Genomic DNA, 22,596 nt, shown 5'->3' on the forward strand with positions numbered 1-22,596 from the left:
AAATAACATTATTCAAGTAATCATACATAATCAGACTTCTAAGCTATCATTTTTTTCTTATACCACAACACTCAATTCATTTACATTCATAGTTATTCACGACATACAAATACCAATTAAAACAGTATTTTGCACATTCTTCTGTGTCTCCCTAAATCTATTTTTTTATTTCATACTGATAAGAACCAGCGCACAGAAAACTGCAACAGTAACATATTCATAAGCTTATGGCAAGTGGAACACTGCTCTGATATGTGTGTTTTGATGACATTTTAAAGAAGATCACTTAATATTGGTGTTATTAAACCAAGAAAACAAACCTTTTATGGTCATTCAGCTTGATAAGCTGATATTTTCCAAATTGTTTTATCTTCTGCCCTTCTAAACTGGACTGCTGTAGACAAGCTGCCAACAAATCTGGTCACTTCTTAATTTAGTGTTCGGATGTTGTTCAAGAAAATTTTGTTCGCTAAAATCCAACACTAGTAATTTAGCAGTCCACTCTTGTAGCTGTAGCATCTCTACACGATTGACATTCAGGTCGACGTGCTGTTTTAAGATACCTGAAAGAAGTCCAACACAAAAGAGCACCTTTTGGGGGTCCCTCATAGCTTCTTTAAGGCTCTACAGTTCTACCAGCAAATCCTGCGTCTATCCCCTGGTGTCTTCTTAGCGTCTCCCTCACTGGTGTAACTTTTTACAGTTCAGATTGCTGTTCAGAGAAGTATTGGCTAAGGCATGTCCTCTGGCAGCCCCCTTGGGTTAGGTTCCATTATCAGGCTATGGTATTTTAAGCAGAATTGATGTTTAAGATACTCAGTGGTAGTCGGAATCACAATTAGCATGAAATGGTTTGCTTTTCCAATGTCAGGATCGCCATTAAAGCCTGAAGAATGACAACTTCCCATCGCTCACTGCCCCATTTGCTCATTTTGCTCCAGCATGACATCGGCACATGCTGAAACCTTCACTAAATCAGGCCCCTAGTGTTAAGTGTGTGACTGATCTGGGACGTAGCCACCATTTACTCAGATCTTTTGCCACTTGATATGTGCAGTACACTTGCATCCAGGTGGATGATCTCAGAGAGTACACTCCCTTGTAGCCAAAGCAGCTATACGGGACACAGCTCAGGCTGTTCTCCTACAAATCTGGACTGCCGAGTTTAAGTGACGTTTTGGAAAGGTCGGTGTGGACGGTTGACATGGCGATGGTGTCGTACTCATCCTCTCTGACCGACAGGCTCTTGCAAAGGCGGAAGGTGCGCAGGTCCCGCTGGAAGTTGCGGTTCAGGAAGCCGTAGAACACGGGGTTGACGCACACGGAGCACATGGCTGTCAGGTGGCAGAGTGAGAAGAGGGGGTTGTGGGTGCAGTTCATTGCCACCTCGTGGTTCCAGTCGATGACGGCATTGAAGACGTTGAGGGGCAGCCAGCAGACGGCGAAGGCCACCACAATGGAGAAGAGCATAGCGTTGATGCGCTTGGTCTCGTTGCTGCGGAACTTGTTCTCTCTCATTCTCTCCATCATGCTCTTCCGCTGCCTCAGACGGCCATAGATCTGAGGGGGTTGGACAAGAGAGCGAGAGAGAGAGAAAGAAAGAGAGAGAGAGAGAGAGAGATATTTGTTTACTGAACATAAACATACAGTGCATGTCTATATATTAAAATCTTATCAATGCCAGTGTAAATTTGCTAACACTTTATTTGAAGGCTACCTAATATTTAAAGACTTCATAACACAGGCATCAGTTAAACTGTACAAACGTACAATGTGTATTAAGTATTAAGGGACTGTTACTTAAGTAATGTTTTACCAAGGGTATTTCTACCCATTCTTTTTGTGCAGGAATATGAATATTCATACACGAGAAAATATCCACAGAACTGATGGAGCTATTAACTAGGTCTCCATCTTTTAAGTTCTATTATTTGCGAATGAAGCTTCGTAAAAGTGTCAAAAATAAATGAAATGCAAGTCACTTGCATTTGCACTAGTTTAAGACCCCTTATGTCAACACAATGTAATTTAATTTACAGAACATCTTATGTCATGCTGCGATTTCTAACATAAGCTGCTCCTCAATTTTCAAGTATTGCCTTACAAATATGTTTTTAAGTCCTTATGTAGGTAGTCTTCAAATAAACCCCTCATATATGCCTGTGACTTTCACAGTCCTTTTTGTTTGTTAAATGAACAAACTTTCTAGTATCTATTAGGGCTGGGTACTGTCAGCAACTTCATGATATGACACATATCATGATCCAAGCGTCATAAGATGACAAAACACACCCAATGTACAATAGACATTTTTGGTTAATGTTTACCTTAAAATTTGTGCTAAAAACTACAGTAATAATGAACAATAATAAATAAATAAATAGGCTGGGAAGAATGATAGAGATTTTGTGATAAAGAGCTAGGGAGCTGGTCAGAGAACAGAGGGGCAGAAGAGTGACCCTTCTGAACTTTAAGCACTTTTTATACACAGAGTCAGCAGCAGCCTGTAGGGCAATATTCAGTGTTTGGGCACATATGCATGTATGAGAGAGTCTGTGGCTGTGAAATTATCAGTGAACAACAGAATGGTCACTAAGGCGTGCCACAGATCACATACAGTACAGTAACATCATCCGTTTAGCCAACAGCCAAGCACTTATCACAGTAGGCTAAGACTAGAGACTTTATAAAGGAGGAGAAAGGAAAAGCTTGTAACGCTCAACATGGTCTCTGCTTATGGAGAAAATCCTTCCTTTTAATAAAATGAACCAACAAGGTGGAAAAAGCTCCCCTTGGTTTTTCAGATATGTGCATGCGCAGTAGCCGGAACAAGCTGAACAAATATGTTTTTGTGCATTGTTTGAGCCAAACACTACAAAACATTTATCAAATTAATTTTTGACAGCATTTAGCAGTGCTTTTAGTTGGGGGTTTATAGGTTTCTCTCCATTCAAAAAGACAGGAGCGTGGTCCTTTGTACTCGGGTCACTCTCTCTCTCTCGGCGGTTTCCATCTCAGCAGAGACCAAGAGTGAGAACCCATAAAGACTCTCACCAACCGCCACCTCCACAGCTTCTTTCCCCAGGCCATAATCCTCCTGAACGAAGACCCTTCTCACATCCCTCTACTTTAAACAGCTGCACATGCGCTTTGTTACACACAATGTACATAACCACTGTATATTCCATACCATAAGCCTTCTGAATAAAAACCTTTCCCACTTTCCTATACCATAGTCAGTGAACGTATGCACATGCAACATACATATTATATAAGTATACAAACCCAATTCCAAATAAGTTGGGACAGTAGGTAAAATGTAAAAAAACGAAAGGCAGTGACTAATAAACTGTATTTTACAGGTACTTAATCAAACACAGCACAAAGAAAAGATGGAAAAATAGCAAGTCCACCTTAAAATTGTTTTTGGAAATAGTGCACATCTAGTTCTCCGGGCTGAAGAGGAAAAAGACCATCCTGATCGTTACCTATGCAAAGTTCAGAAGCGCGCATCTGTTGTGGTAATGTGGTGTGTTCACGGGGAACTTGCACAACTGTGAATACACCATTAATGCTGAGGGGTGCATATGCATTATGAAGCCACATCTGCTGCCATCCAGACGACGTCTTTTTCAGGGTTGTCTCTGCTTGTTTCAGCAAGACAATGCCAAGTCACATTCTGCACATATTACAACAGCGTGGCTTCACAGTAAGAGAGTGCAGGTTCTAGACTGACCGACCTGCAGTCCAGATCTGTGTCTCACTGAAAACGTGAGATGCGTCAAGACGTGCAATATACTGCAACAGGAACACCAGACTGCTGAACAGCTGAAGTGTTACATACAGCAAGAATGAGAAAAAAATTAAACACTACAAAAACTGATGTCCTCACTTCCTGAACGATTACTGAATGTTGCTGAAAAGAAAGATGATGTTACAGTCTTATATTGAACGTTTATGTTTCTCCATTCAAACCTCATTTAAATTTCCAGAAACTGAGAAGTAAAGTTATACCCGGCTGTTTGCAGCTCCATAAGGGGGACAACTGTTTTTCGCTCGGCTGTTAACATTAGCAAAATTTATCTAAAGGCTAGTATTGTTCACATCTGTGTTAATTAGCTGATATGGCCTTACCCTCCTATGATGACAAAGAGTTTTTTCTCCTCTTTATGCAACACCATGGGATCCTTTACCCACCCTGATGTGAAGAGCCGGTAGACTTCTATGCTTTTAAATGTTTTGAAAGACTCTACAGAATAGGGGGGAGGGGCTGTGTATGAGATAAATATAAATGTCAGGAAAACAAATTTGGTAGCTTTCCGCCAGTTTAAGTGGGACCAGGAGTTTGGGGGTATTTTATCACCTATTTTATCTACTTTTTTGAGGTAACGTTTTTTTTCTCTTCCAAAGTAAGGTGAGTAATTTTAGCCATCTTTCACCTCTAATTATGTCACGTGACTAAAACCGTATGATATATACAATGTAGATATATGGATCTGCATTTATGTTCGCTGGTCACTTTTAGCTGTACCTACTATATACTTTATGTACTTCAGTACTTGATTGTAACTGTACTTAACTTCCATTGTGCTTTCCTTTTTTCTATTTTTTGCATATATACATATAGAATATCATTTCTTATATTTATTGGATTTCATTTTATGTTGACACCTGCACCAAGAGAAATTCCTTGTACATCTGGTACTGATCCTGATTTGAAATCTGCTTGAAAGGCAGGCACACTGGCAAGCACACACACACACACACAGATTCTGCATGGCCTAAAGGAGGAACATCATTAAAAGCACAGAGAGAAGAAACTCGCTTTCCTGGCATGTCAAACGCTGAACTGCAGTTTGTGTTTGTTTGTGCGCGCCTGTGTGTGTGTGTGTGTGAAACAGAGTGGACATGTGCATTTTCAGTCTCTTCCCATACTGAGTCACCACATTCTGACAGCTCTCTCTCTCTCTCTTTCTCTCTCACTCTGTCCTTTATCCTCCTCCGCTCTCACTTTCTCCATCGCTCTGTCCAATCCCTTTCTCGCAAACCACATAGGCGTAAAGAGGGAGAGAGGGAGAGGCCTCCGAGTGAGAAAAAAGAAAAACGAGTTTGCTTCTCGCTTCCATTTCGCCTGGCATTAAGCTGACTCTTCCAATGAAGCTCTGCAGTCACATTTATATTACACTTTGGCTTAACGTCAGTTTTGTGTGCGCGTGACTGAGAATAGATTTTTGTGTGGTCTGCCATACAGCGTTTTCAGATGTGTCCATGTGTAGGTCAACATAGTACTGTTCCTTGTAGCGCTGAGTGATAATACTGTCTGTATGGGTATACTGATACTGGTGTCAGTATCAACTTTGACTTTTAACTTAAAAAAACTAATAAAAAATTCATTGTATAGTTATAATACATGACAAAAAAATGTACAGTTAATCATGATTTGTATTTTTCTTACTTGCTCAAATTTGACACTAAAGGAATTTCTTTTCTATTTTAAAATCAGTGCATTTTATTAGTCACATGATAGGACAATAAGTTTTGTCATAATATTTTTCATTAAGCAGAAAAATATGGATTTCAATATGTGAGAATACTTAATGTTCCACATTGATTTTCAGACTTTGGGACACATTTACTTCAAAACAATAAGTAACTGCTCACTACAAAGATGCAGTCTCACTTCCTGCTCTAAAATACAGGGGTGTGGCTAAAATAAGGCTCCGCCTACACACTAAAAGACTTTGTGTGTCAGTAACAACATAAAAACATAGGCCAGCATTTCTAATTTAAAATTAAACTCACAATAAATCTAAATCTTCCAACTTCACTTTAACAGAAATAAAAAATATTTAAAAATACAAAAAAATTAAAATAATGGAAGTATTATTTTCACAAGTGGAAATTTAGGGGTTAGGGTTTGGAACCTCCTGATAGAAAGCAACCTATAAATTATGACTTTGTATATATTTCCCTTATTACTATTTGTATTAATGCCTTGGTTCTAAATAGATCATACGGGTATTCTTGTAAGTATATAAGGGCTGAATACTTCATTGTTTTTTAAAATAGTTTTTTTTGTTTACAGTGGTACCGCAATTTGAACTTATTCAGTAGAATAATCCATATATTTAATGGCTCAAGCTCCTCCATGACTGTAGCCTCTTGCTCTTGTTCTCTTTCACACAGCTCAAGGATTCTTGCTAGAGCAGAGGTTTTTGAGGGGAATTGTAGCTTTCCACTTTGCTGTTGCTTTTGTAAACTGAGAACCTCCACTGTAATAAGTGAGATCAGAACATATATATTATACACTATTTGGACAAAAGTATTGGGACACCTAACATCACACCTACAGGAGCTTTTATGAGATCCCATTCTGAATCTATAGGTATTAATATGGAGTAGGTCCCCTCTTTGCAGCTTAAACAGCTCCCACTCTTCTACAAGATTCTGGAGTGTGTCTGTGGGAATTTATTCATCTAGAAGAGCATTTGTGAGGTCAGGCACTGATGTTGGATGAGAGGGTCTGGCTCACAATCTCTGTTCTAGTTCATCCTAAAGGTGTTCGATGGGGCTAAGGTCAGGGCTCTGTGAGGGCCAGTCAAGTTCTTCCACCACAAACTCACCCAGCCATGCCTTTATGGACCTTGTGCTCTGGGGCACAGTCACGCTGGAACAGAAAAGGGTCTTCCCCTAACTGTTCTCACAAAGTTGGAATCATACAATTGTCCAAAATGTCTTCGTTTGCTGAAGCATTAAGATTTCCCCTCACTGGAACTAAGGGCTCTAGGCCAACCCTGAAAAACAACCCCACAGCATTATCCCTCCTCCACCAAACTTTACAGTTGACACAATGCAGTCAGGCAGGTAACGTTCTCCTGATATTCGCCAAACCCAGACTCATCAGACTGCAAGATAGAGAAGGGTCATTCATCACTCCACAGAATATGTTTCCACTGTGACAGCGTGCTTTACACTCCTCCCCCCGATGCTTGGCATGGTACATTTTGATCTTAGGCTTGTGTGTAGCTGCTTGGCCATGGAAACTCATTTCATGAAGCTCCTAATGCACAGTACATTAGCTGATGTTGCTTCCAGAGGCAATTTGGAACTTTTTAGTGAGTGATTCAACTGAGGATAGGCACTGTGTGCACTCGCCAGCCCCACTCTGTGAGCGTGCATGGTCTAATGCTTCATGGCTAAGCTGTTGTTGCTCCCAGGTGTTTCCATTTCACAATAATAGCACTTACAGCTGAGGGGGCAGATCCAGCAGGACAGAAATTTCACAAACTGACTTGTGACAGAGGTGGCATCCTATGACAGTGCCATAAGTAAAGTTACTGAGCTCTTCAGTTCGACCCATTCTACTGCCAGTGTTTGTCTATTGAGACTGCAAGGCTACGCGCTTAATTTTATCCACCTGTTAGCAATGGCTGTGGCTGAAACACCTGAATTCAATAATTAGGGGGCGTCCCAATATTTTTGTCTATATAGTGTATGTACATAGTATACATATACTACATGTATGCTATACACACTCAATGGTTGGAACATGCAGCCACTGTTCCTCTCACTGGACGTCAGTGATGAAAATTGGAAACTGTTCACTCTGTTAAAATCATTTGACATTCATGTTTAGTTTCATTTAAATTTACACAATGAAATGTTATTTAATTATTGACAGTAATAAATACATTATGATGCAGCTTACTTATAAAGAGACAAAATGCACTGCTTTTAAATTGAAAAAAATCTAAGTTAAATTTGAGAAAATAAGCCAAATGTGATTACTATACAAAATAATGCCTTTAATTACAATTTAATCATACCACCCGGCACTCGACATTTGCGTGTCTGTTTAGCTATGAAAAATGTCACAGTTCTTTCAGGAGAGAGAACATCTGGGCTTTTGGCCTTTAAGCCTAATTAGCAAAATCTTTAAGCTGTTTACAGCTGATTTCTCACCAAGTGCTAAAAAACAAGGAACAGGACATTCCAGTCAGAGTGGTAATGGGGATACTTTTGTAGCAACAACGCTGATAAGCTCCTGACATCTGTCATAAATATTTAAATTAACATATTAACATGCTAACATGAATTTCATGGATCATGAGTTAATTGGACGCAAGCTTGCAGAATCTGCCATGAAGCACCCTGTCAAAACACAGGCGCATGCACACGCACACACTTTCTCTCTGTCACTTTGTTTGATGATAATGTCAGTTCTGGCAGAAGCCGCCGTTACCTAAAACAACTGCAGGCTGCTGTCTGTGGGTGTGCGCCATGTATTTATTTTGTTGTAGGAACCAAATGTCCCCAGATTGATGGAAAACATGAAATTGTGTGACACTGCAGGGACATTTGGCTTGTCCTCATGAGGACAATCACCCTTTTTGGTGTTAGTAATGTAGCTTTCTTGCCCTTTTGATTGCTGAGGTTAAGGTTAGGAGTGGTTTAGGTGCCGTTATGGCATTTAGGGTATCGCTTTACTTGAACTCTGCTAGACAAAGTTGACCTAATCATGCCATAAACATGTCACGGCAGATATCATAAGCTGTCATGAGAGATTTTGTTCAGTAATATAACAGTGTCATGTTACTGTACATGTAATGACAGACAACATCATGTTTGGTGTCAAGACAGCTAATGTCATGCAGTAATATTTGCTAAGTGTGCTCTAATCAGCTGTCATATCATCAACATCAAGACACCTACCATGACAATTGACGGTAACAGTAATGTGACAGTTCTATTATCTAGAGATCACAGGCTCAATATCACTTTTTCTGTTCTGATACCGATACTGAAACCTCATGTATCGGCCAATACTGATAGCAATTAAATATTTTCATTTATTTATTTTTTAACTACTGTGGAGGTTTGGCCACCCACTACTGGGGCTCCAGATTCCCCCCGCAACCCAGAAGGATAAGCGGTTTAGAAAATGTGTGTGTATGGAGGTTGTGTGGCGGGACTAATTTTGTTTACAAGACTGCAGTATTTAAATGCTTCTTCCCCTCCATCGTCATGATATGTCTCTCGTAGTGAGATGTTGATATCTACTGCACTGGGCATTACCTGCATCATTCCTAACTGTACCATGCTCACCCCTTACACTCTGAGATTTACTGTACTGGATCCTGTTCTCCAGCACTCTCAGCTCACTCTCCCTCACTGCTCAGCTTCAGGTCTCAGTTCACACAGTTATAGTTAGTATTTATATCATATATGGATTATCTACCGAACTGGTTTAAAGTCAGAGTTGAAAACCCATTTCAGACTTTTAACTGACTTGGACTTTGGACTAAAGTCCTTTTGCTTTGAGCAAGTCTACATCTTAATTACATTTATTTTACAAAAATAAATGATTGGTGTTCCATTTAGTCACTACTGAATGTGTCACTGGTAGTGATTGTTGAGGTAGTAACAATTTTAGCATAACTCAAAAATGTTAGCCAGTACATGACTATGAAACACAGCTTTGAACATCTGTAACAAACATAAAATCATTATGTTTTTCATTAAAACACAAAAAAGTTTACTTAACAGCAGAAAATGTGTGTTTAGGTTATGACAATTCTTAATGTTACACACAGATTTTCAGACTTTGGGACACATTTAATTCAATGGGATCTAACTGCTCACCATGTGGCCATGAGGGACAGGGATGTAGTCTCACTTCCTGCTCTAAAATGCAGGGGTGTGGCTAAAATAAGGCTATGGACTAAAACTCTTTGTGTTTCGGTAGTGACAAAAATGTGGGACAGCATTTTTTACATTTAAAATCAAACTCGTGATAAATGATAATCTTTTAACTAAAAAAAGATTTTTAAAGAAACAACATTGAAAAATACCAATAACGTTATAATAATAATAATATTATTTTTACAAATTGAAGTTTAGGGGTTAGAGTTTGGGACAGACACCTCCCAACAGAAAGTGCCTTATAAATGCCTCAGTGACTGACTGTAACTGACAGCACTGCTTGAACAATTAATTTGAATTTCCTCACACTGTCGACTGCAAGTGTAATTTCACATCAACTTAACATTGATGTAACAGCGGCTGGGATCACTACTTCTTATTTACTTTGCATTAACTCTATGTCTGCATTAGGAGGTAACCTTTCTGACTAACAGAAAAAAAATGATGACAGCAAACACTGCATTCGTGCATGAGTTTATCAGCTCTAAAATTAGGCAAAATATACCTGGGGCGACCATCATTGAAAAACAGTCAAAAACGTGCTTTGCACGTGTGCCATATTTATCCTGGCAAAGAATATTGTCACAATGTCACAATGTACAGTCACTGTAAATATACATCTTCCATATAGCAAATACTCTTTTACCCCAACCCTACTGTTATCACATGACATTATCATGCGTTTACTGATGTTATCACTTTGTTTTCCAGAGCTACAAGCAATTTTGTGCGATTTTCAGGCTTGATTAGTGACAGTTTCGGATCAGATTCACTCCTTTATTCCACTGACATCCATTCCAGCATTTTCTGCCAATATCAGCCCAATAACGATACTGAGAATCATATCGGTGCCATCTCTAATTATATTACTGGACATAATCTGTCATGACAACTCATGACAGCATATGACATCTGCCATGATGAGTTTATGTCAATGTTATAAAGCAGAGTTCAAGTAAAGTGTTATTCACATTTTGTAATACAGAAGATAAAAGAAAGACCCCATAAAGATATGAAAACAAACTCATGTCCCTTTGTGTTTGCCAGAGAGAGAGTGGGTGTGTTTATTCATTACTGACTTATGCTACTGGCTAATTTGCTCCAGCACACACATTTGAGGTCAGGCTCTTTGAAATTTCATGGCATCGTAAGCAAGTATGTGCGTGTGTTTACGCGTGCATATGCATGTGAGAGCGCGTCTGCATATCTCATTTAAGCCTCGCCATCTCTCGCTATCTTTCCTCTTGGCGGTGTTCAAATGAGATTAGTGTTGTTGTGGGTGCCGCGCGTGGTTTTTTGGGACGATTTCACTGACAGTGGACACGATTTAATCCCATAGTTACAGGGGAAAAAAGGTCTTCCTCAGAACATTCCTACGGTGGTGAGGATTCCGGACGTCGGTCGCTTTCGCTGGGCGACCGACGTAACACGATGTGACAGTCACTGACCTCAGTGGACGTTTGCGATTGTCTGATGGTGGACATCTGGAGTTACGCAATCTGGTGAATGAGGGTAAAAAAAAGAGAGTGAGAGAGAGAGAGAGAGAGAGAGATGGGTGGGGGTTTGGAGGAACAGGAAGGATTTTTTTCAACAGCTTGTGGTTAATTGAGAGCAAAAGCTACGAACAAGCCATGTATTTCAAGTGATAGTTTGGTGAAAAATCAAAACGTTTCCCCAAATGTAGCTGATCAACTAAGACATGTTTGGTGTCTGAAGTTTGCTGCTTTAATTTTACACTGGAGCTACAAGGCTAATGTAGATAACAAGTAATGGGAGCTTATAACTGCATGAATAAATCATCACATACTTGCTTCAAACTGCATTAAGTCTCAAATAGACTTGTTTATGTGGTTTCCGACACACTTTACACACTGTTATATATAAAAATGGACAAAAGTACAATCAAAATTCAGGCTTCAAGATGGCTACTACTGTTCTAGAACTGTAAAGAAATATTCGAGATTTAAAATCGTAAGGCATTCTCTGAAAAACATTTAGAAAATGTAAAAAAAGGGCCATATCGCTGATGTTGGAGCAAAACCTTTTATCTCCATTTTTGTCATTTTTCAGTTTTTTACACATTTGAAAATATCTGTTGCCCCTTACTTTGTGTGTAAATGTCATGAAGAATGAACAAACAGAAATGGCCAAAATACATACATACATACATCATCTAAACCGCTTATCCTTCTGGGTCGCGGTGGGGTGCTGGAGCCTATCCCAGCTGTCATTGGGCGAAAGGCAGGATACACCCTGGACAGGTCGCCAGTCCATCGCAGGGCAGACAGACATACACAATCACACACTCACACCTGGGGGCAATTTAGCGTGTCCAATCAGCCTGACTGCATGTTTTTGGACTGTGGGAGGAAACCGGAGTACACGGACGAAACCCACGCAGACACAGGGAGAACAGGCAAACTCCACACAGAAACGACCCTGGTCGTCCAGCCGGGAATCGAACCCAGGCCATTCTCGCTGTGAGGCAACAGCGCTACCCACTGTGCCACCGTGCTGCCCCTGGCCAAAATATACTTGGAAAAAAGTCTGGTTCCACTGATTTACATTAAAAGTTAAATATGTTTTTTCCTTCTCCTGTGAAGTTATCATTTTGGAGATGAGGTTTTGTTCCGACAGCAGCGATATGGTGTTCTTACAGCAAATGAGCATTCAAAAGTAGTATCACATCACGTTGCAAAGCCCCATTATCTACTGGATGGGTTGTAGAGATCCCTCATTTTTTTCCACTTCATGAATGAGCTTTTCCTCATACATTTTGAAGTGGAATGGCAGAGTAATGCAATGCGTCAAAAATAGAAAAGGGTGTCCATCAAAATGCTCTACTGCTTGCAGCTGGTGTAGACGTCTTCATAGATTTTAATGGGAGCATTTTGGTTTTGTTGCTGTCGATTGCATCACTTGCTGTTAGGATGTAAGGTGTAAGGCTACAAGCTACGGCATGCCAAATGTGTCAGGTGAACAAAATTAAAACGACAAAAGTAAGACACTGAGTACTATATTAAAACCAGACCAATAAGAACAGCATTCAATCAAAAATCTTTAAGACAAACAAAAAAATGGACAAATGCTAATGGTGTGTTACATCAGCTAACATTACTAGCCTAGACAAGGAAAGTTTATTTATATAGCACCTTTCATACACCGCAGTCATTCAAAGTGCTTTACAAGTAAGACAATACAAAGATAATTCAAATTAGAGTTGCTTCTAGATTCTTTCTTTTTCAAGAGAGGCTTCACAACTGTAGTTTTCAATGAGTTAGGAAAAACCCGACATAAATGAGGGGTTTACTATCTGAAGTAAGTCCGCTTCTATTGAGTGAAACACATTCTTTAAAAAGTTGGTTGGTATCGTGTCAAAACTACAGGTGGATGATTTGAGATGACTCAAACTAAACAGCAAATTTGTGAAGTGTTAGCTGATACCAAACATGAAGAAAATCACTAAATTATGTTGAAAACTTTATTCCATTAAATCTATATAGAGTGTAAAATTAACCTTGACGTTGTTGGTTGTCTGTGTTTCTCTGCAATACTTCCTATGTGCTATAGCTGTGCTTTGTACTATCTGCAGTGCAGTGCTTCTCGTACCGGTGTGTGGTACCTTTAAAAGGCTGCAGTCTTTCTATGCTTCCTTTTTTGGACTAAACATATTATAAACTCTAACCAAAATGTACAACGCAGGCCATCTGGTGGAGCACAAAGTTCAGACATTTCATGATTCTGAAATACAAGATTGTATAACATTAATGAAGTAGCAGTAGTGAAGCATCTGAATACACTAAGGTAAATATCTTGTAGATGTACTGTTGATACATTACTTACATGACCCAAACCTAACCCCAACCCTGGCCCTAATCCTAACCCTACCTTAACCTCAACCCAAAACCTAATCCTAACCCTAATAGTCAGTTACTATTCAATAGCATGTCATGGATAAAACCAAAGGGCTTAGTGAGGACCTCCTGTTGCACATTTGGGCTTATCACAAGATGAGGAAAGGCTATAAAGCCACATCCAAGTGTTTTCAAGTGCCACAGAGCACAGTGGCCACAGAGCAAAGCATAATCAAAACTACAAGGAGTTTCACACTGTGAAATATCTCAAAGGGCATGCTAGGAAGCCAGAAGTGACGCCTGTGCTGGCAAGAATGGCAGTGCGAGATGCCAAGAAGAATTCAAGCATCATCACCAAGGCCATCCTGGTGAATCTGAGCAATTCTAGTACCAACATCTCAAGGTAGACACTTCAGCAGACACAAGGCAGGTCTCCATGGACGTTGACCTAGGAGGACTCCACTTCTCCAAGATAGGCACAGAAAAGCTTGACTAGCTTTTGCAAAAGCTCACCTGGTCAAATAAGAAAGCTTTTGGTCATCAGTTCTGTGGGCAGATAAGATGAAAATGGAGTTGTCTGGACACAGAGATGTGGCTTCCATTTGGCGAAAGAAAGGAGAAGCATTCAACCCCAAGCATGACTGTGGGAATGTTAGGGATGTTTTTCAGCTAATGGGTCAGGCAACCGTGTCAAAGTAAATGACATCATGAGAAAATAGGACTGCATTAATCTTCTGGAGGAAAACACTGGGCAGTCTGCAGAAAAACTTGGCCTTTGGCAGCATTGGACCTTCCAACCAGGCAATGATCTGAAACATACAGCTAAAGTCGTCAAGAAATGGTTCACAAAAAACATTATCAACATTTTGGAGTGGTCCAGACCTGAATACCACAGAGAAACTGTGGAGAGAAATAAAGAGTAATGGCAAGGAAGCCTTCCAACCTCAAAGACCTGGAAATTGTTGCAAAAGATGAGTGGTCCAGAATCCCAGTGAAGACATGCAAAAAGCTTGTTAGCAATTATAGGAACCGTCTGATTGCTGTTATGGCAAATAAAGGCTTTGCCCTTGATTACTGAGAAAGGGTATGAATAATTTTGAACATGGCATTTTGGTAGAAATATAAAAACAAACACAGAAATAGTTTTTGGTTATGAATAATTTATTATTTATGTAATTTATATCTCTAGCACAATGTCTTACCGTCTTGTAACCCTTGTTTATGTCATTCAAGCAATAAGGATCCTATTGGTCAAATAAAAATTCAATATAAATCAGAATTTGGCATGGGTATGAATAATTTTGGGATTTTTTAAACTTGAAACACAATCTCTATCTACCGTATCTGTGTCACACAGCTAATTACCATGGACTATAATTATGACAAATTCCCCCATTGACTTCTATTATAAGTGTCAAGTTAACAGCTTTTCTGTTGTTTTCAAAGTACTGTAATAACGTTCAGGGTAATTGACCATATGCTGCAGATGCAGACAGAGATTAGGTTGAAAAACGATCGAGTACTTCTTTAAACGATTCTGCTGCCATCACCTGAATAGCAACTACCCCTGGAGAAACACTTCGCATGCGGAACGACATGTTATGGCAATAGAGGCGGTGGAATTCTCGCTCTATGACACCTCTTGCTCTCATTTGGACGCTTCTTTAGCATAATAATCTCCGTATTTGACTGATTAAATCTACATATTAACGGCCAAGTATGCCTCCATTATTTCCCGCCTGCTCAAAATGGCCCTGCTCTTTGGGAAAGTGTGAACCAACTCTCTGTTCTTCCTCTGTCTCTACTTTGCTTTCTGTCTTCTCTCGGCCTCAGCGAGCAGTCGGGCTCATAATTATGGCCCTTTTTCAGTCTCTGAATTTTGAAAATCTGAAGTTATTATGTCTCCGGCTTTGACAGGCCTCATTTCCTCGAATCGCTCTCTCTCAGCTCTATCTCTCTGCTCTCTCTCTCTATAGCAGTACATGTGTGTTTTGTGTGTGTGTGTGTGTGTGTGTGTGTGTGTGTGTGTGTGTAAGAGAGCTGATGTGTCAGGTCATGCTGGCTGCTGGTCATGTTCAGTCAGGAACACACTTCGTTCATCTGAGCCCACCGGAGTACGGCACCAAACCTCAGCTACAATCATAGTCTCAAACAACACAACAGAAAATGCTCCTTGTGTGTTTGTGTGTGTGTGTGTGTGTGTGTGCGCACTTCTGGCTGCTTGGAGATGATTTCACACTCCCTCGTTTCTCTTTTTCTTCTCAAGAGAGAGTAAAGATATACATACATACACCAATGACTCAAAACACTGCAACATTGCAAATGCTATATGTCCTCCATGTGCTGCCACGTACAGCCTATACTATATTTATATAGTATATTGTATTTATATTATTATAGACTGTGAATCACTGGTGTTTATTTAAGCTAAAGAAAGGTGACAGTAAAGAGTTGGCACTATAAAACTAAAATTATTGTATAAAAGTAGAATCTACAATATAAATCTAAAATGATACTGGTTGATACTACTGGTTGTCTGATTTTTGAGCCCCTTAAAATTGCTATTTGCTAGAAAAATCTTATATCAGGCCCTGATGAAATGGTTAGAATGAGAAAGAGAAAGAGGGAGAGAAAGAAAAAGACGGAGACTGCATGTGTCCATGCTTCCGAAAAACGTCCACTCATTACTTTGCCCCTGAGAGGAGCAGCCCCCCCACCCACACACAAAAGAATCCTCAGCTAACCTGAACAAAATAAGCCGAAAAGGGTTCAGACTAATCCACTGTCAGAGTAACTAAGCTACAAAACAAATTCATCTACTAAAACTGGTCAGATGTCTCTTCATTATGTTGCCTCTGTGCACACCTTCTAAATCCTTAAAGTCCTAGACAGTCATTACTGAGCCCCAGAGACCACCCACCCACAGACACACACAGACCCTCAGCTAACCCTATTCCACACGTCAAAACGTATGAGTCACACTGAAAAATATCTTGGCAAGTGAAAACATCTTAAATCCAGTCAATATACTTTGTACTCAAGAGATTGTCCTAAAAATATTTGGTGACACTTTTTGGGTTGAGGTTAAGGTTAGGGTTAGGATTAGGGCCAGGGTGAGGGTTAGGATTAGGTATTGGGTTGAGGTTAAGGTTAGGGTTAGGATTAGGCCCAGGATTAGGGTTAGGTTCTGGGTAAGGTTGGGTAAGGTTAGGTTTTGCGCAATGGAAGTAACATATTAACAACACATCTACTTACTGTAAGTAATGTATCAACAGAACATCTACAAGATATTTACTTCAATGTATTCAGATGCTTCACTACTGCTACTTCACTGATATGTTGTTAATGTGTTACTGATGATCTGTTAAGAGTTTACTAATCATCTACAAAGGACCACTCAAAATAAAGTGTTACCAAATATTATATGATTATTTAACTTAATTCTTTCTAGTGAAACTGTCTTTTTCTATTGACTGATTATTTAAACTTAGCTTAGGTGACTTATATATAACATGGGGACATTTAGGTGCTTTTTGTGACAAGGCTGGATGTAGCAATACTAAAGTTCACTTCCTGAAGGTAACTGCCTCGCCAGCCGATATTCCACTGGTGTGAACTTTTGGCATAATTTTGCTTGTTTCAAGACATGATGTTGTTTGTTTCAACAAACAGTACCGAAAAATAATCAGTTTCAAGAAATGATCTGCCAATAGAAAAAAGGCCATCTAGACAAAATAAAACAAACTGTCTAGAAATAAGTTAAATAATCTTGTAGACTAGACTATTTCACTTGCCAAGATATCTATTTTGCAGTTTTTGAGTTGGTATTTTTTCACTGCAATCATATTATCTCTCACCCCAGACACTTATTTTGACTGAGGCTGTATTTAATCGTTTTCTAAAAGAAAAAACATCACCCCAGGAGGCTAGAATGGAGATATATGGGTCACACGTCATAATCTTCAATGAAATACGTCTGACTTCAAACGGTTGATGTATATCCTCCTCGTTTTTGAAGTATATTCATGACATGCAAATTGATTTGGAAAGACGTCGCTCTACGGCTGATTGACAGTACTACTTTTCGTGGAAATGTTTCTCCTTGTTCTCCTCCGGTTCACAATGAAATGGTGCTTGCCGTGTCAGAAGTCAAGCTGAGATAAAACAAGAACTGGTTACCTAGCAAAAGCTTGCTGAAATGGTTTCGCAGGCATACAAGTTCCACAAACTGAGTGAATACATGAATAAATTGGGATGGAAATGCGGACGTAGCGGGAGATGTGATGAGAAAAACTGCGGTGTTGCTGGAACGCGACAGAATAAAGCAAAGAATAAAAAAAAGACAATTTCTGAGCTCTCAATTAATATGCACACAATCTTAAGATGTAAATTGCTTAACCTGGAGCGCTGGCAGTCATGAAAAAAATTTGAGGTTGCAATCTCTGTGTGTAGCTCCATGTCCTTTATTCTAACTTTGGAGACAAAATTACTAAAGACACCCACAGCATTAGAAATAGATGTCGCAGATAACTGGCAGCAGGCTATTACAGTGAAAATGTGCATTTAAAAAATACAGCCTTCCTTTATGCTTTCAACAAATATGTGAGCACAGCCTGAAGTTACAGTTCAGTTACAGTACGTGCCTTCAGACTCGATCATATCAGTGTCTTGATCAGGGATGGGCAACTTTAGTCCAGGAAGACGGCACAGACTGGTGTTTGCCTTGCTCTGACACACATTGTTACACTCATAAGGAGCTTGTTAATTAGCTGATAAGTCAAATGAGTTGTGACTGATCTGGTAAAATGCTAAATTTTGCAACATCCTAGCAAAATGTTTTTTTTCTAATTCTGCAACATGCAAGCAGTGAACTCATAACAGGACTGCACAGCATATTGCCACATACTGCAAATTGACATAAGGGAAGCTGCTGTTTGGGCTGTCAGTTGTCAACACAGAATCGCAACATTTGTTGCACATTGTGTCTTAGCTAACCTAGTAACAAAGTTATGGGTAAAATATTTGATTATAGTAATCAAAAACGTCTGAGTTCATTTCCATTTTGATGGCGGGGGGGGCCTGCAGAAAGAGGCTGCAGGGCTCATTTGCATATTACAGCCGGTTTTATTGCTGGTTTTCAGCTGTCTTTCCCACAGACCCAATGTAGAGCAAAGGCTACACAGTACTTCTAGACATCTAGATACGATTATTTTCAAGGCTTTTGTTTCATTTGCTTTTTCCTCTCATATCCAATTCTCCATCCTTGTCTAAAGCTATACACATCACTGTGCTGTCAGTTTGAGCGAGGAAGAACCCACTTCCTTGTAGAATCCTTGGAAGAGAGCACAATCCACTCAACTTGGTATGTGAATGTGAAGATGTCTGACTGAATCAGTAGCTTGTTCTGCAAAAGGAGGGTGACCTGTAAAGTCTTATTCCTTCAACTTCATAATGTGGCCAGTGGCGGCTTTCTAGAAGGCTTCTTTATGTACCAGTCAAATGTTTAGACACACCTACTCATAGAAGGGTTCTACTCATTTTAACTATTTCCACATTTAGAATAACAGTGAAGACATCAAGTCTGTGAAATACAACATATTTTTAACAATCTTCAAAGTAGCCTCCCTTTGCCATTTGCTGTCACTCAGCTTCACGAGGAGCCATCTGGGATGCTTTTCATACATTACTGAAGAAGTTCCGCACATGCAAATCGCATAATTTAAATGACATTTTCTGTTTTAAAAATAAACTCATACATATGTATAAATGTCACAATTTGTATTTGTCTTAGAAATAAAATGTCAAGCTGAACATTCACTGAATGAAGAATGAAGGGTTTCCTACATGATGGGTATGTCCTTAGTGATTACCTGAGTGTCCAATGGTCTCACACAAAATGTAGACAGGCATACGAGTCCACCAGTTACACACGGTGAGAGGCAGATGACGTTTATCTCGACCCCTCTTCGTAGACTCACAACTCCAAATGTGAGTCATGTACAATCTTGTAATAAGATGGAATCAAAAGGGCGACTCTAAAGATTCAGGAAATGTTTGAACTGTATTTCTGCACTGTATTTTCACAAAGATAGAGAAACATACAAAGAAACACTGAATTTGACACGTGGGCCAGTTTGTGGTCCCCAGCTTAAACAAGGATAATTAGATGTGCTTCTGCTTGCTTGGAATAAAAACCTGTGGTCACACCGGGCCTTTTTGTATAAGACTGATGATCCCTCCTCTAGACCAAAACATACTTAAGATACTGAAAAATATACATTCAATGACGTGTGTCACATTTGTACAATTTATGTATTACCTTCCGTCTTTGTAATTAATTATTAGCACAAGATGAAGTAATACTATATATTAAGGCTGCAACCAAGATACAGTTTTTGAGGAACTGATATAAATTTTGTATGGTCTAAAATTACAGATAGTTGAAGTTTAATGGTGCGTTAATGACTGACATGATTGTCAGTTGAAAATCATCAAATGGCAAACATCACGGTCAGTTCTTAACTTTCAACTATGATGACGTCAGCTGTCATGTTTCTTTAAAAAAACAACAGAAACTCACAAAACTTTAAATAATACAAAACCTATAAATCTTGTACCATAACCCAAAACGTAACCTTAAAACATGAACATAATTTGAACTCTCACAATGTGACACTTTCAAACAAGAGCTCGATAAGTGCCCAAACGTGTCTTTAGCGCAGTTAGAAGCAGCACCATGTTTCTGAAAGTGGATTTCTTACATGACGTTTAAAGAAACAATAGTGGTTTATGGGCAAGATTTCCTCCAATGGCAGTAAATCTGTGGAACAATGTTGGCTGATTCATCGGCTAACCACTATAAACTGTTTAGGCCCTGCTATATTTTTGCCCTCTCATGATCTGCCCAACTCTCTCCTTACCTTCAGGTAACAGATGAATATGAAGCAGAGCGGCACGAGATACTGCAGCAACAGCATGGCGGAGGTGTAAGTGAGCTTGAACTCGCGGGACGGCCACTCTTCCACACACACAACCTTGCCGCGGTAATGCTCTTGGAAGATGGACGGCAGCTGCCTGAGAGGTGCGTCCGTCACCACGGAAAAGAGCAGGAAGGGCATGGCGGTGAGCAGGGCCAGCGTCCAGGTGAAGGCGACACCCAGCCAGGCTTGGGACAGGCTGGGGCGCCACCCACGGGGATGTATGATGAGCTGGTGCCGTTCAACAGCGATCAGCACTAGTGAGAAAATGGAGACAGAGACGGAGCAGCACTGCACAAGGCTGTTGAGTTTGCACATGACAGCGCCGAACACCCAGTGGTCCATGAAGGTGTAGACAAAGGTGAAGGGCAGGCACATGATTGCCATCAGCAGGTCAGACATAGATAGGTTGGCGATCAGAACGTTAGTAACATTGTGGAGCTCTCGCTGGCGTGCGATGACCAGAATGAGCACCAGGTTGCCCGCAATGCCCAGGAAGGCCACAGCACTGTACGCAATGGCCATGATGACAAACAGCGACTGGTTACCGTGGCAGTCGTCAGCATGGGCAATGGCTGAAAAGTTGCCAAGGGAGCAGTTGGTGGATGCCGTGCAGTTCAGAATGGCAAGAGGCGGGACGGGAGGTAAGGGGGCGGAGTCTGGCATCGTTGCTCCTCCTCTTTTCCACTCTGATTGGATGAGGGTGGGGTTACGTCAGGTCATTGTAGACTCCTTTCCTCCCACAAATGGCCTTTTCAAGGTCATGACTTCATAACTTCTGTCATTTGGCAGCAGGCACTGTCAAGAAAAATAACCATGGTAAAAGAAAGAGCTTGATATTCTTTTAAAAACATTTTAAAACACACTTATTTAATACTGTATTTAAACAAAATAAGTGCCTTCTTGGGATTAAATATTCAGTTTTAATGTCAGTCATTTTTTGTTTACTCTTGTTATTTTACTAAATGTTACTGTTTTTTCCATCTGCACTGTCCTTTACTAAACTTTTATTTCTCTCTTCTGTATTTTGTTTGCTTTTAACCTTCAGTAAAGCACCTCTTAAACTTGTTTTCAGTTAGTCCTGTTGTCTCTCTTCTTTGTTCAAGCTTTGCCTCTTTACTGATCTTGATCAAAGCCTGAGTCACAAATTACTTTTGTCTGTTGTTTTTTTCAAGCTTTGCTTATTTACTGATCCAAATCAAAATCACAAGCTCCTCTATCTACCCTATTGAGAAAGCATATTAATTCAGCACCCAAAACTATTCTTCGCTGGCCTCTGCTCTGCTCCTCTCAGTCTACTCATACTGCAAATCCTCTCATATGCACATTTAATAATCTCATTATTTTTGAAGCACAAAGCGCCGAACCACAGGTCACACAATATTACCTACATTAATAATGTCCTGTCTCTCCCAGACGGGACAGCCGCTTAATGTGTGTATGTGTGTGTGAAGGAGATTAAGCAGTTAATTATGTTATATTCCGATGCATTATGCATTTCTTTATTAGTTCATTTACAGTGATGTCATCCTCACTCACGGTGGAACTGACAAGGCGAGTCGAGGATGCGTCATGTGACAGAGAATATGAATCGGGTTGTCAAGGTAACAGAAGTGACAGGGACACCTTTTTTTTTAGTCTCTAATTCCATGACTTTTTTCTCTCTGTCTGTGCTTGTCTGAGCGAGTGTGACTCAGTAACATTCTAATAATTTCTTCATTTCATGCGTTTAGACACTCAATCAGGACACGCTGCAACTGGCAGGATGATTTGTCTTCCTGCAAAAGCTCAGACTCGTCATTAGTGCTGGGCCTCGGCAACAACTTCACCAATAAGATACATATCACAATCATGCCACAGTAAGATGAACATAAGACATAAAACATGGCAGACAAAGAATGTCACAATCAGTTGCAGTAGCAGCCTAATTCAAAATTACACCTAGACAAGACTGTTCTACAGTGTCTGACTTATTTTTATATGTAAGCATCCATTAAGAGTTAAAGGGGCATTCCATCCTCAAACTAGCATTTACTGTTGTCATCTTATGAAATATGCTGTAG

At 39.9% G+C, this 22,596-nt stretch overlaps 1 protein-coding gene across 1 annotated transcript in view; it reads right to left on the bottom strand.

Moving 5' to 3' along the window:
* Positions 1-638: 638 nt before the first annotated feature.
* Positions 639-22,596, bottom strand: part of npy1r (neuropeptide Y receptor Y1) — a 43,874-nt gene continuing 21,916 nt past the window's right edge. Inside the window, exons 2-3 of the mRNA XM_036582958.1 lie at positions 20,477-21,331; positions 639-1,560 (exon numbers count right to left, since the gene is read on the bottom strand). Of these exons, the coding sequence (XP_036438851.1) occupies positions 1,144-1,560; positions 20,477-21,199 (1,140 nt within the window). The 5' untranslated portion in view covers positions 21,200-21,331 and the 3' untranslated portion in view covers positions 639-1,143. The remainder of the gene's footprint in view (positions 1,561-20,476; positions 21,332-22,596) is intronic.

The sequence above is a fragment of the Colossoma macropomum genome, unplaced genomic scaffold (assembly GCF_904425465.1).
Source record: "Colossoma macropomum unplaced genomic scaffold, Colossoma_macropomum, whole genome shotgun sequence".
Lineage (NCBI taxonomy): Eukaryota > Metazoa > Chordata > Actinopteri > Characiformes > Serrasalmidae > Colossoma > Colossoma macropomum.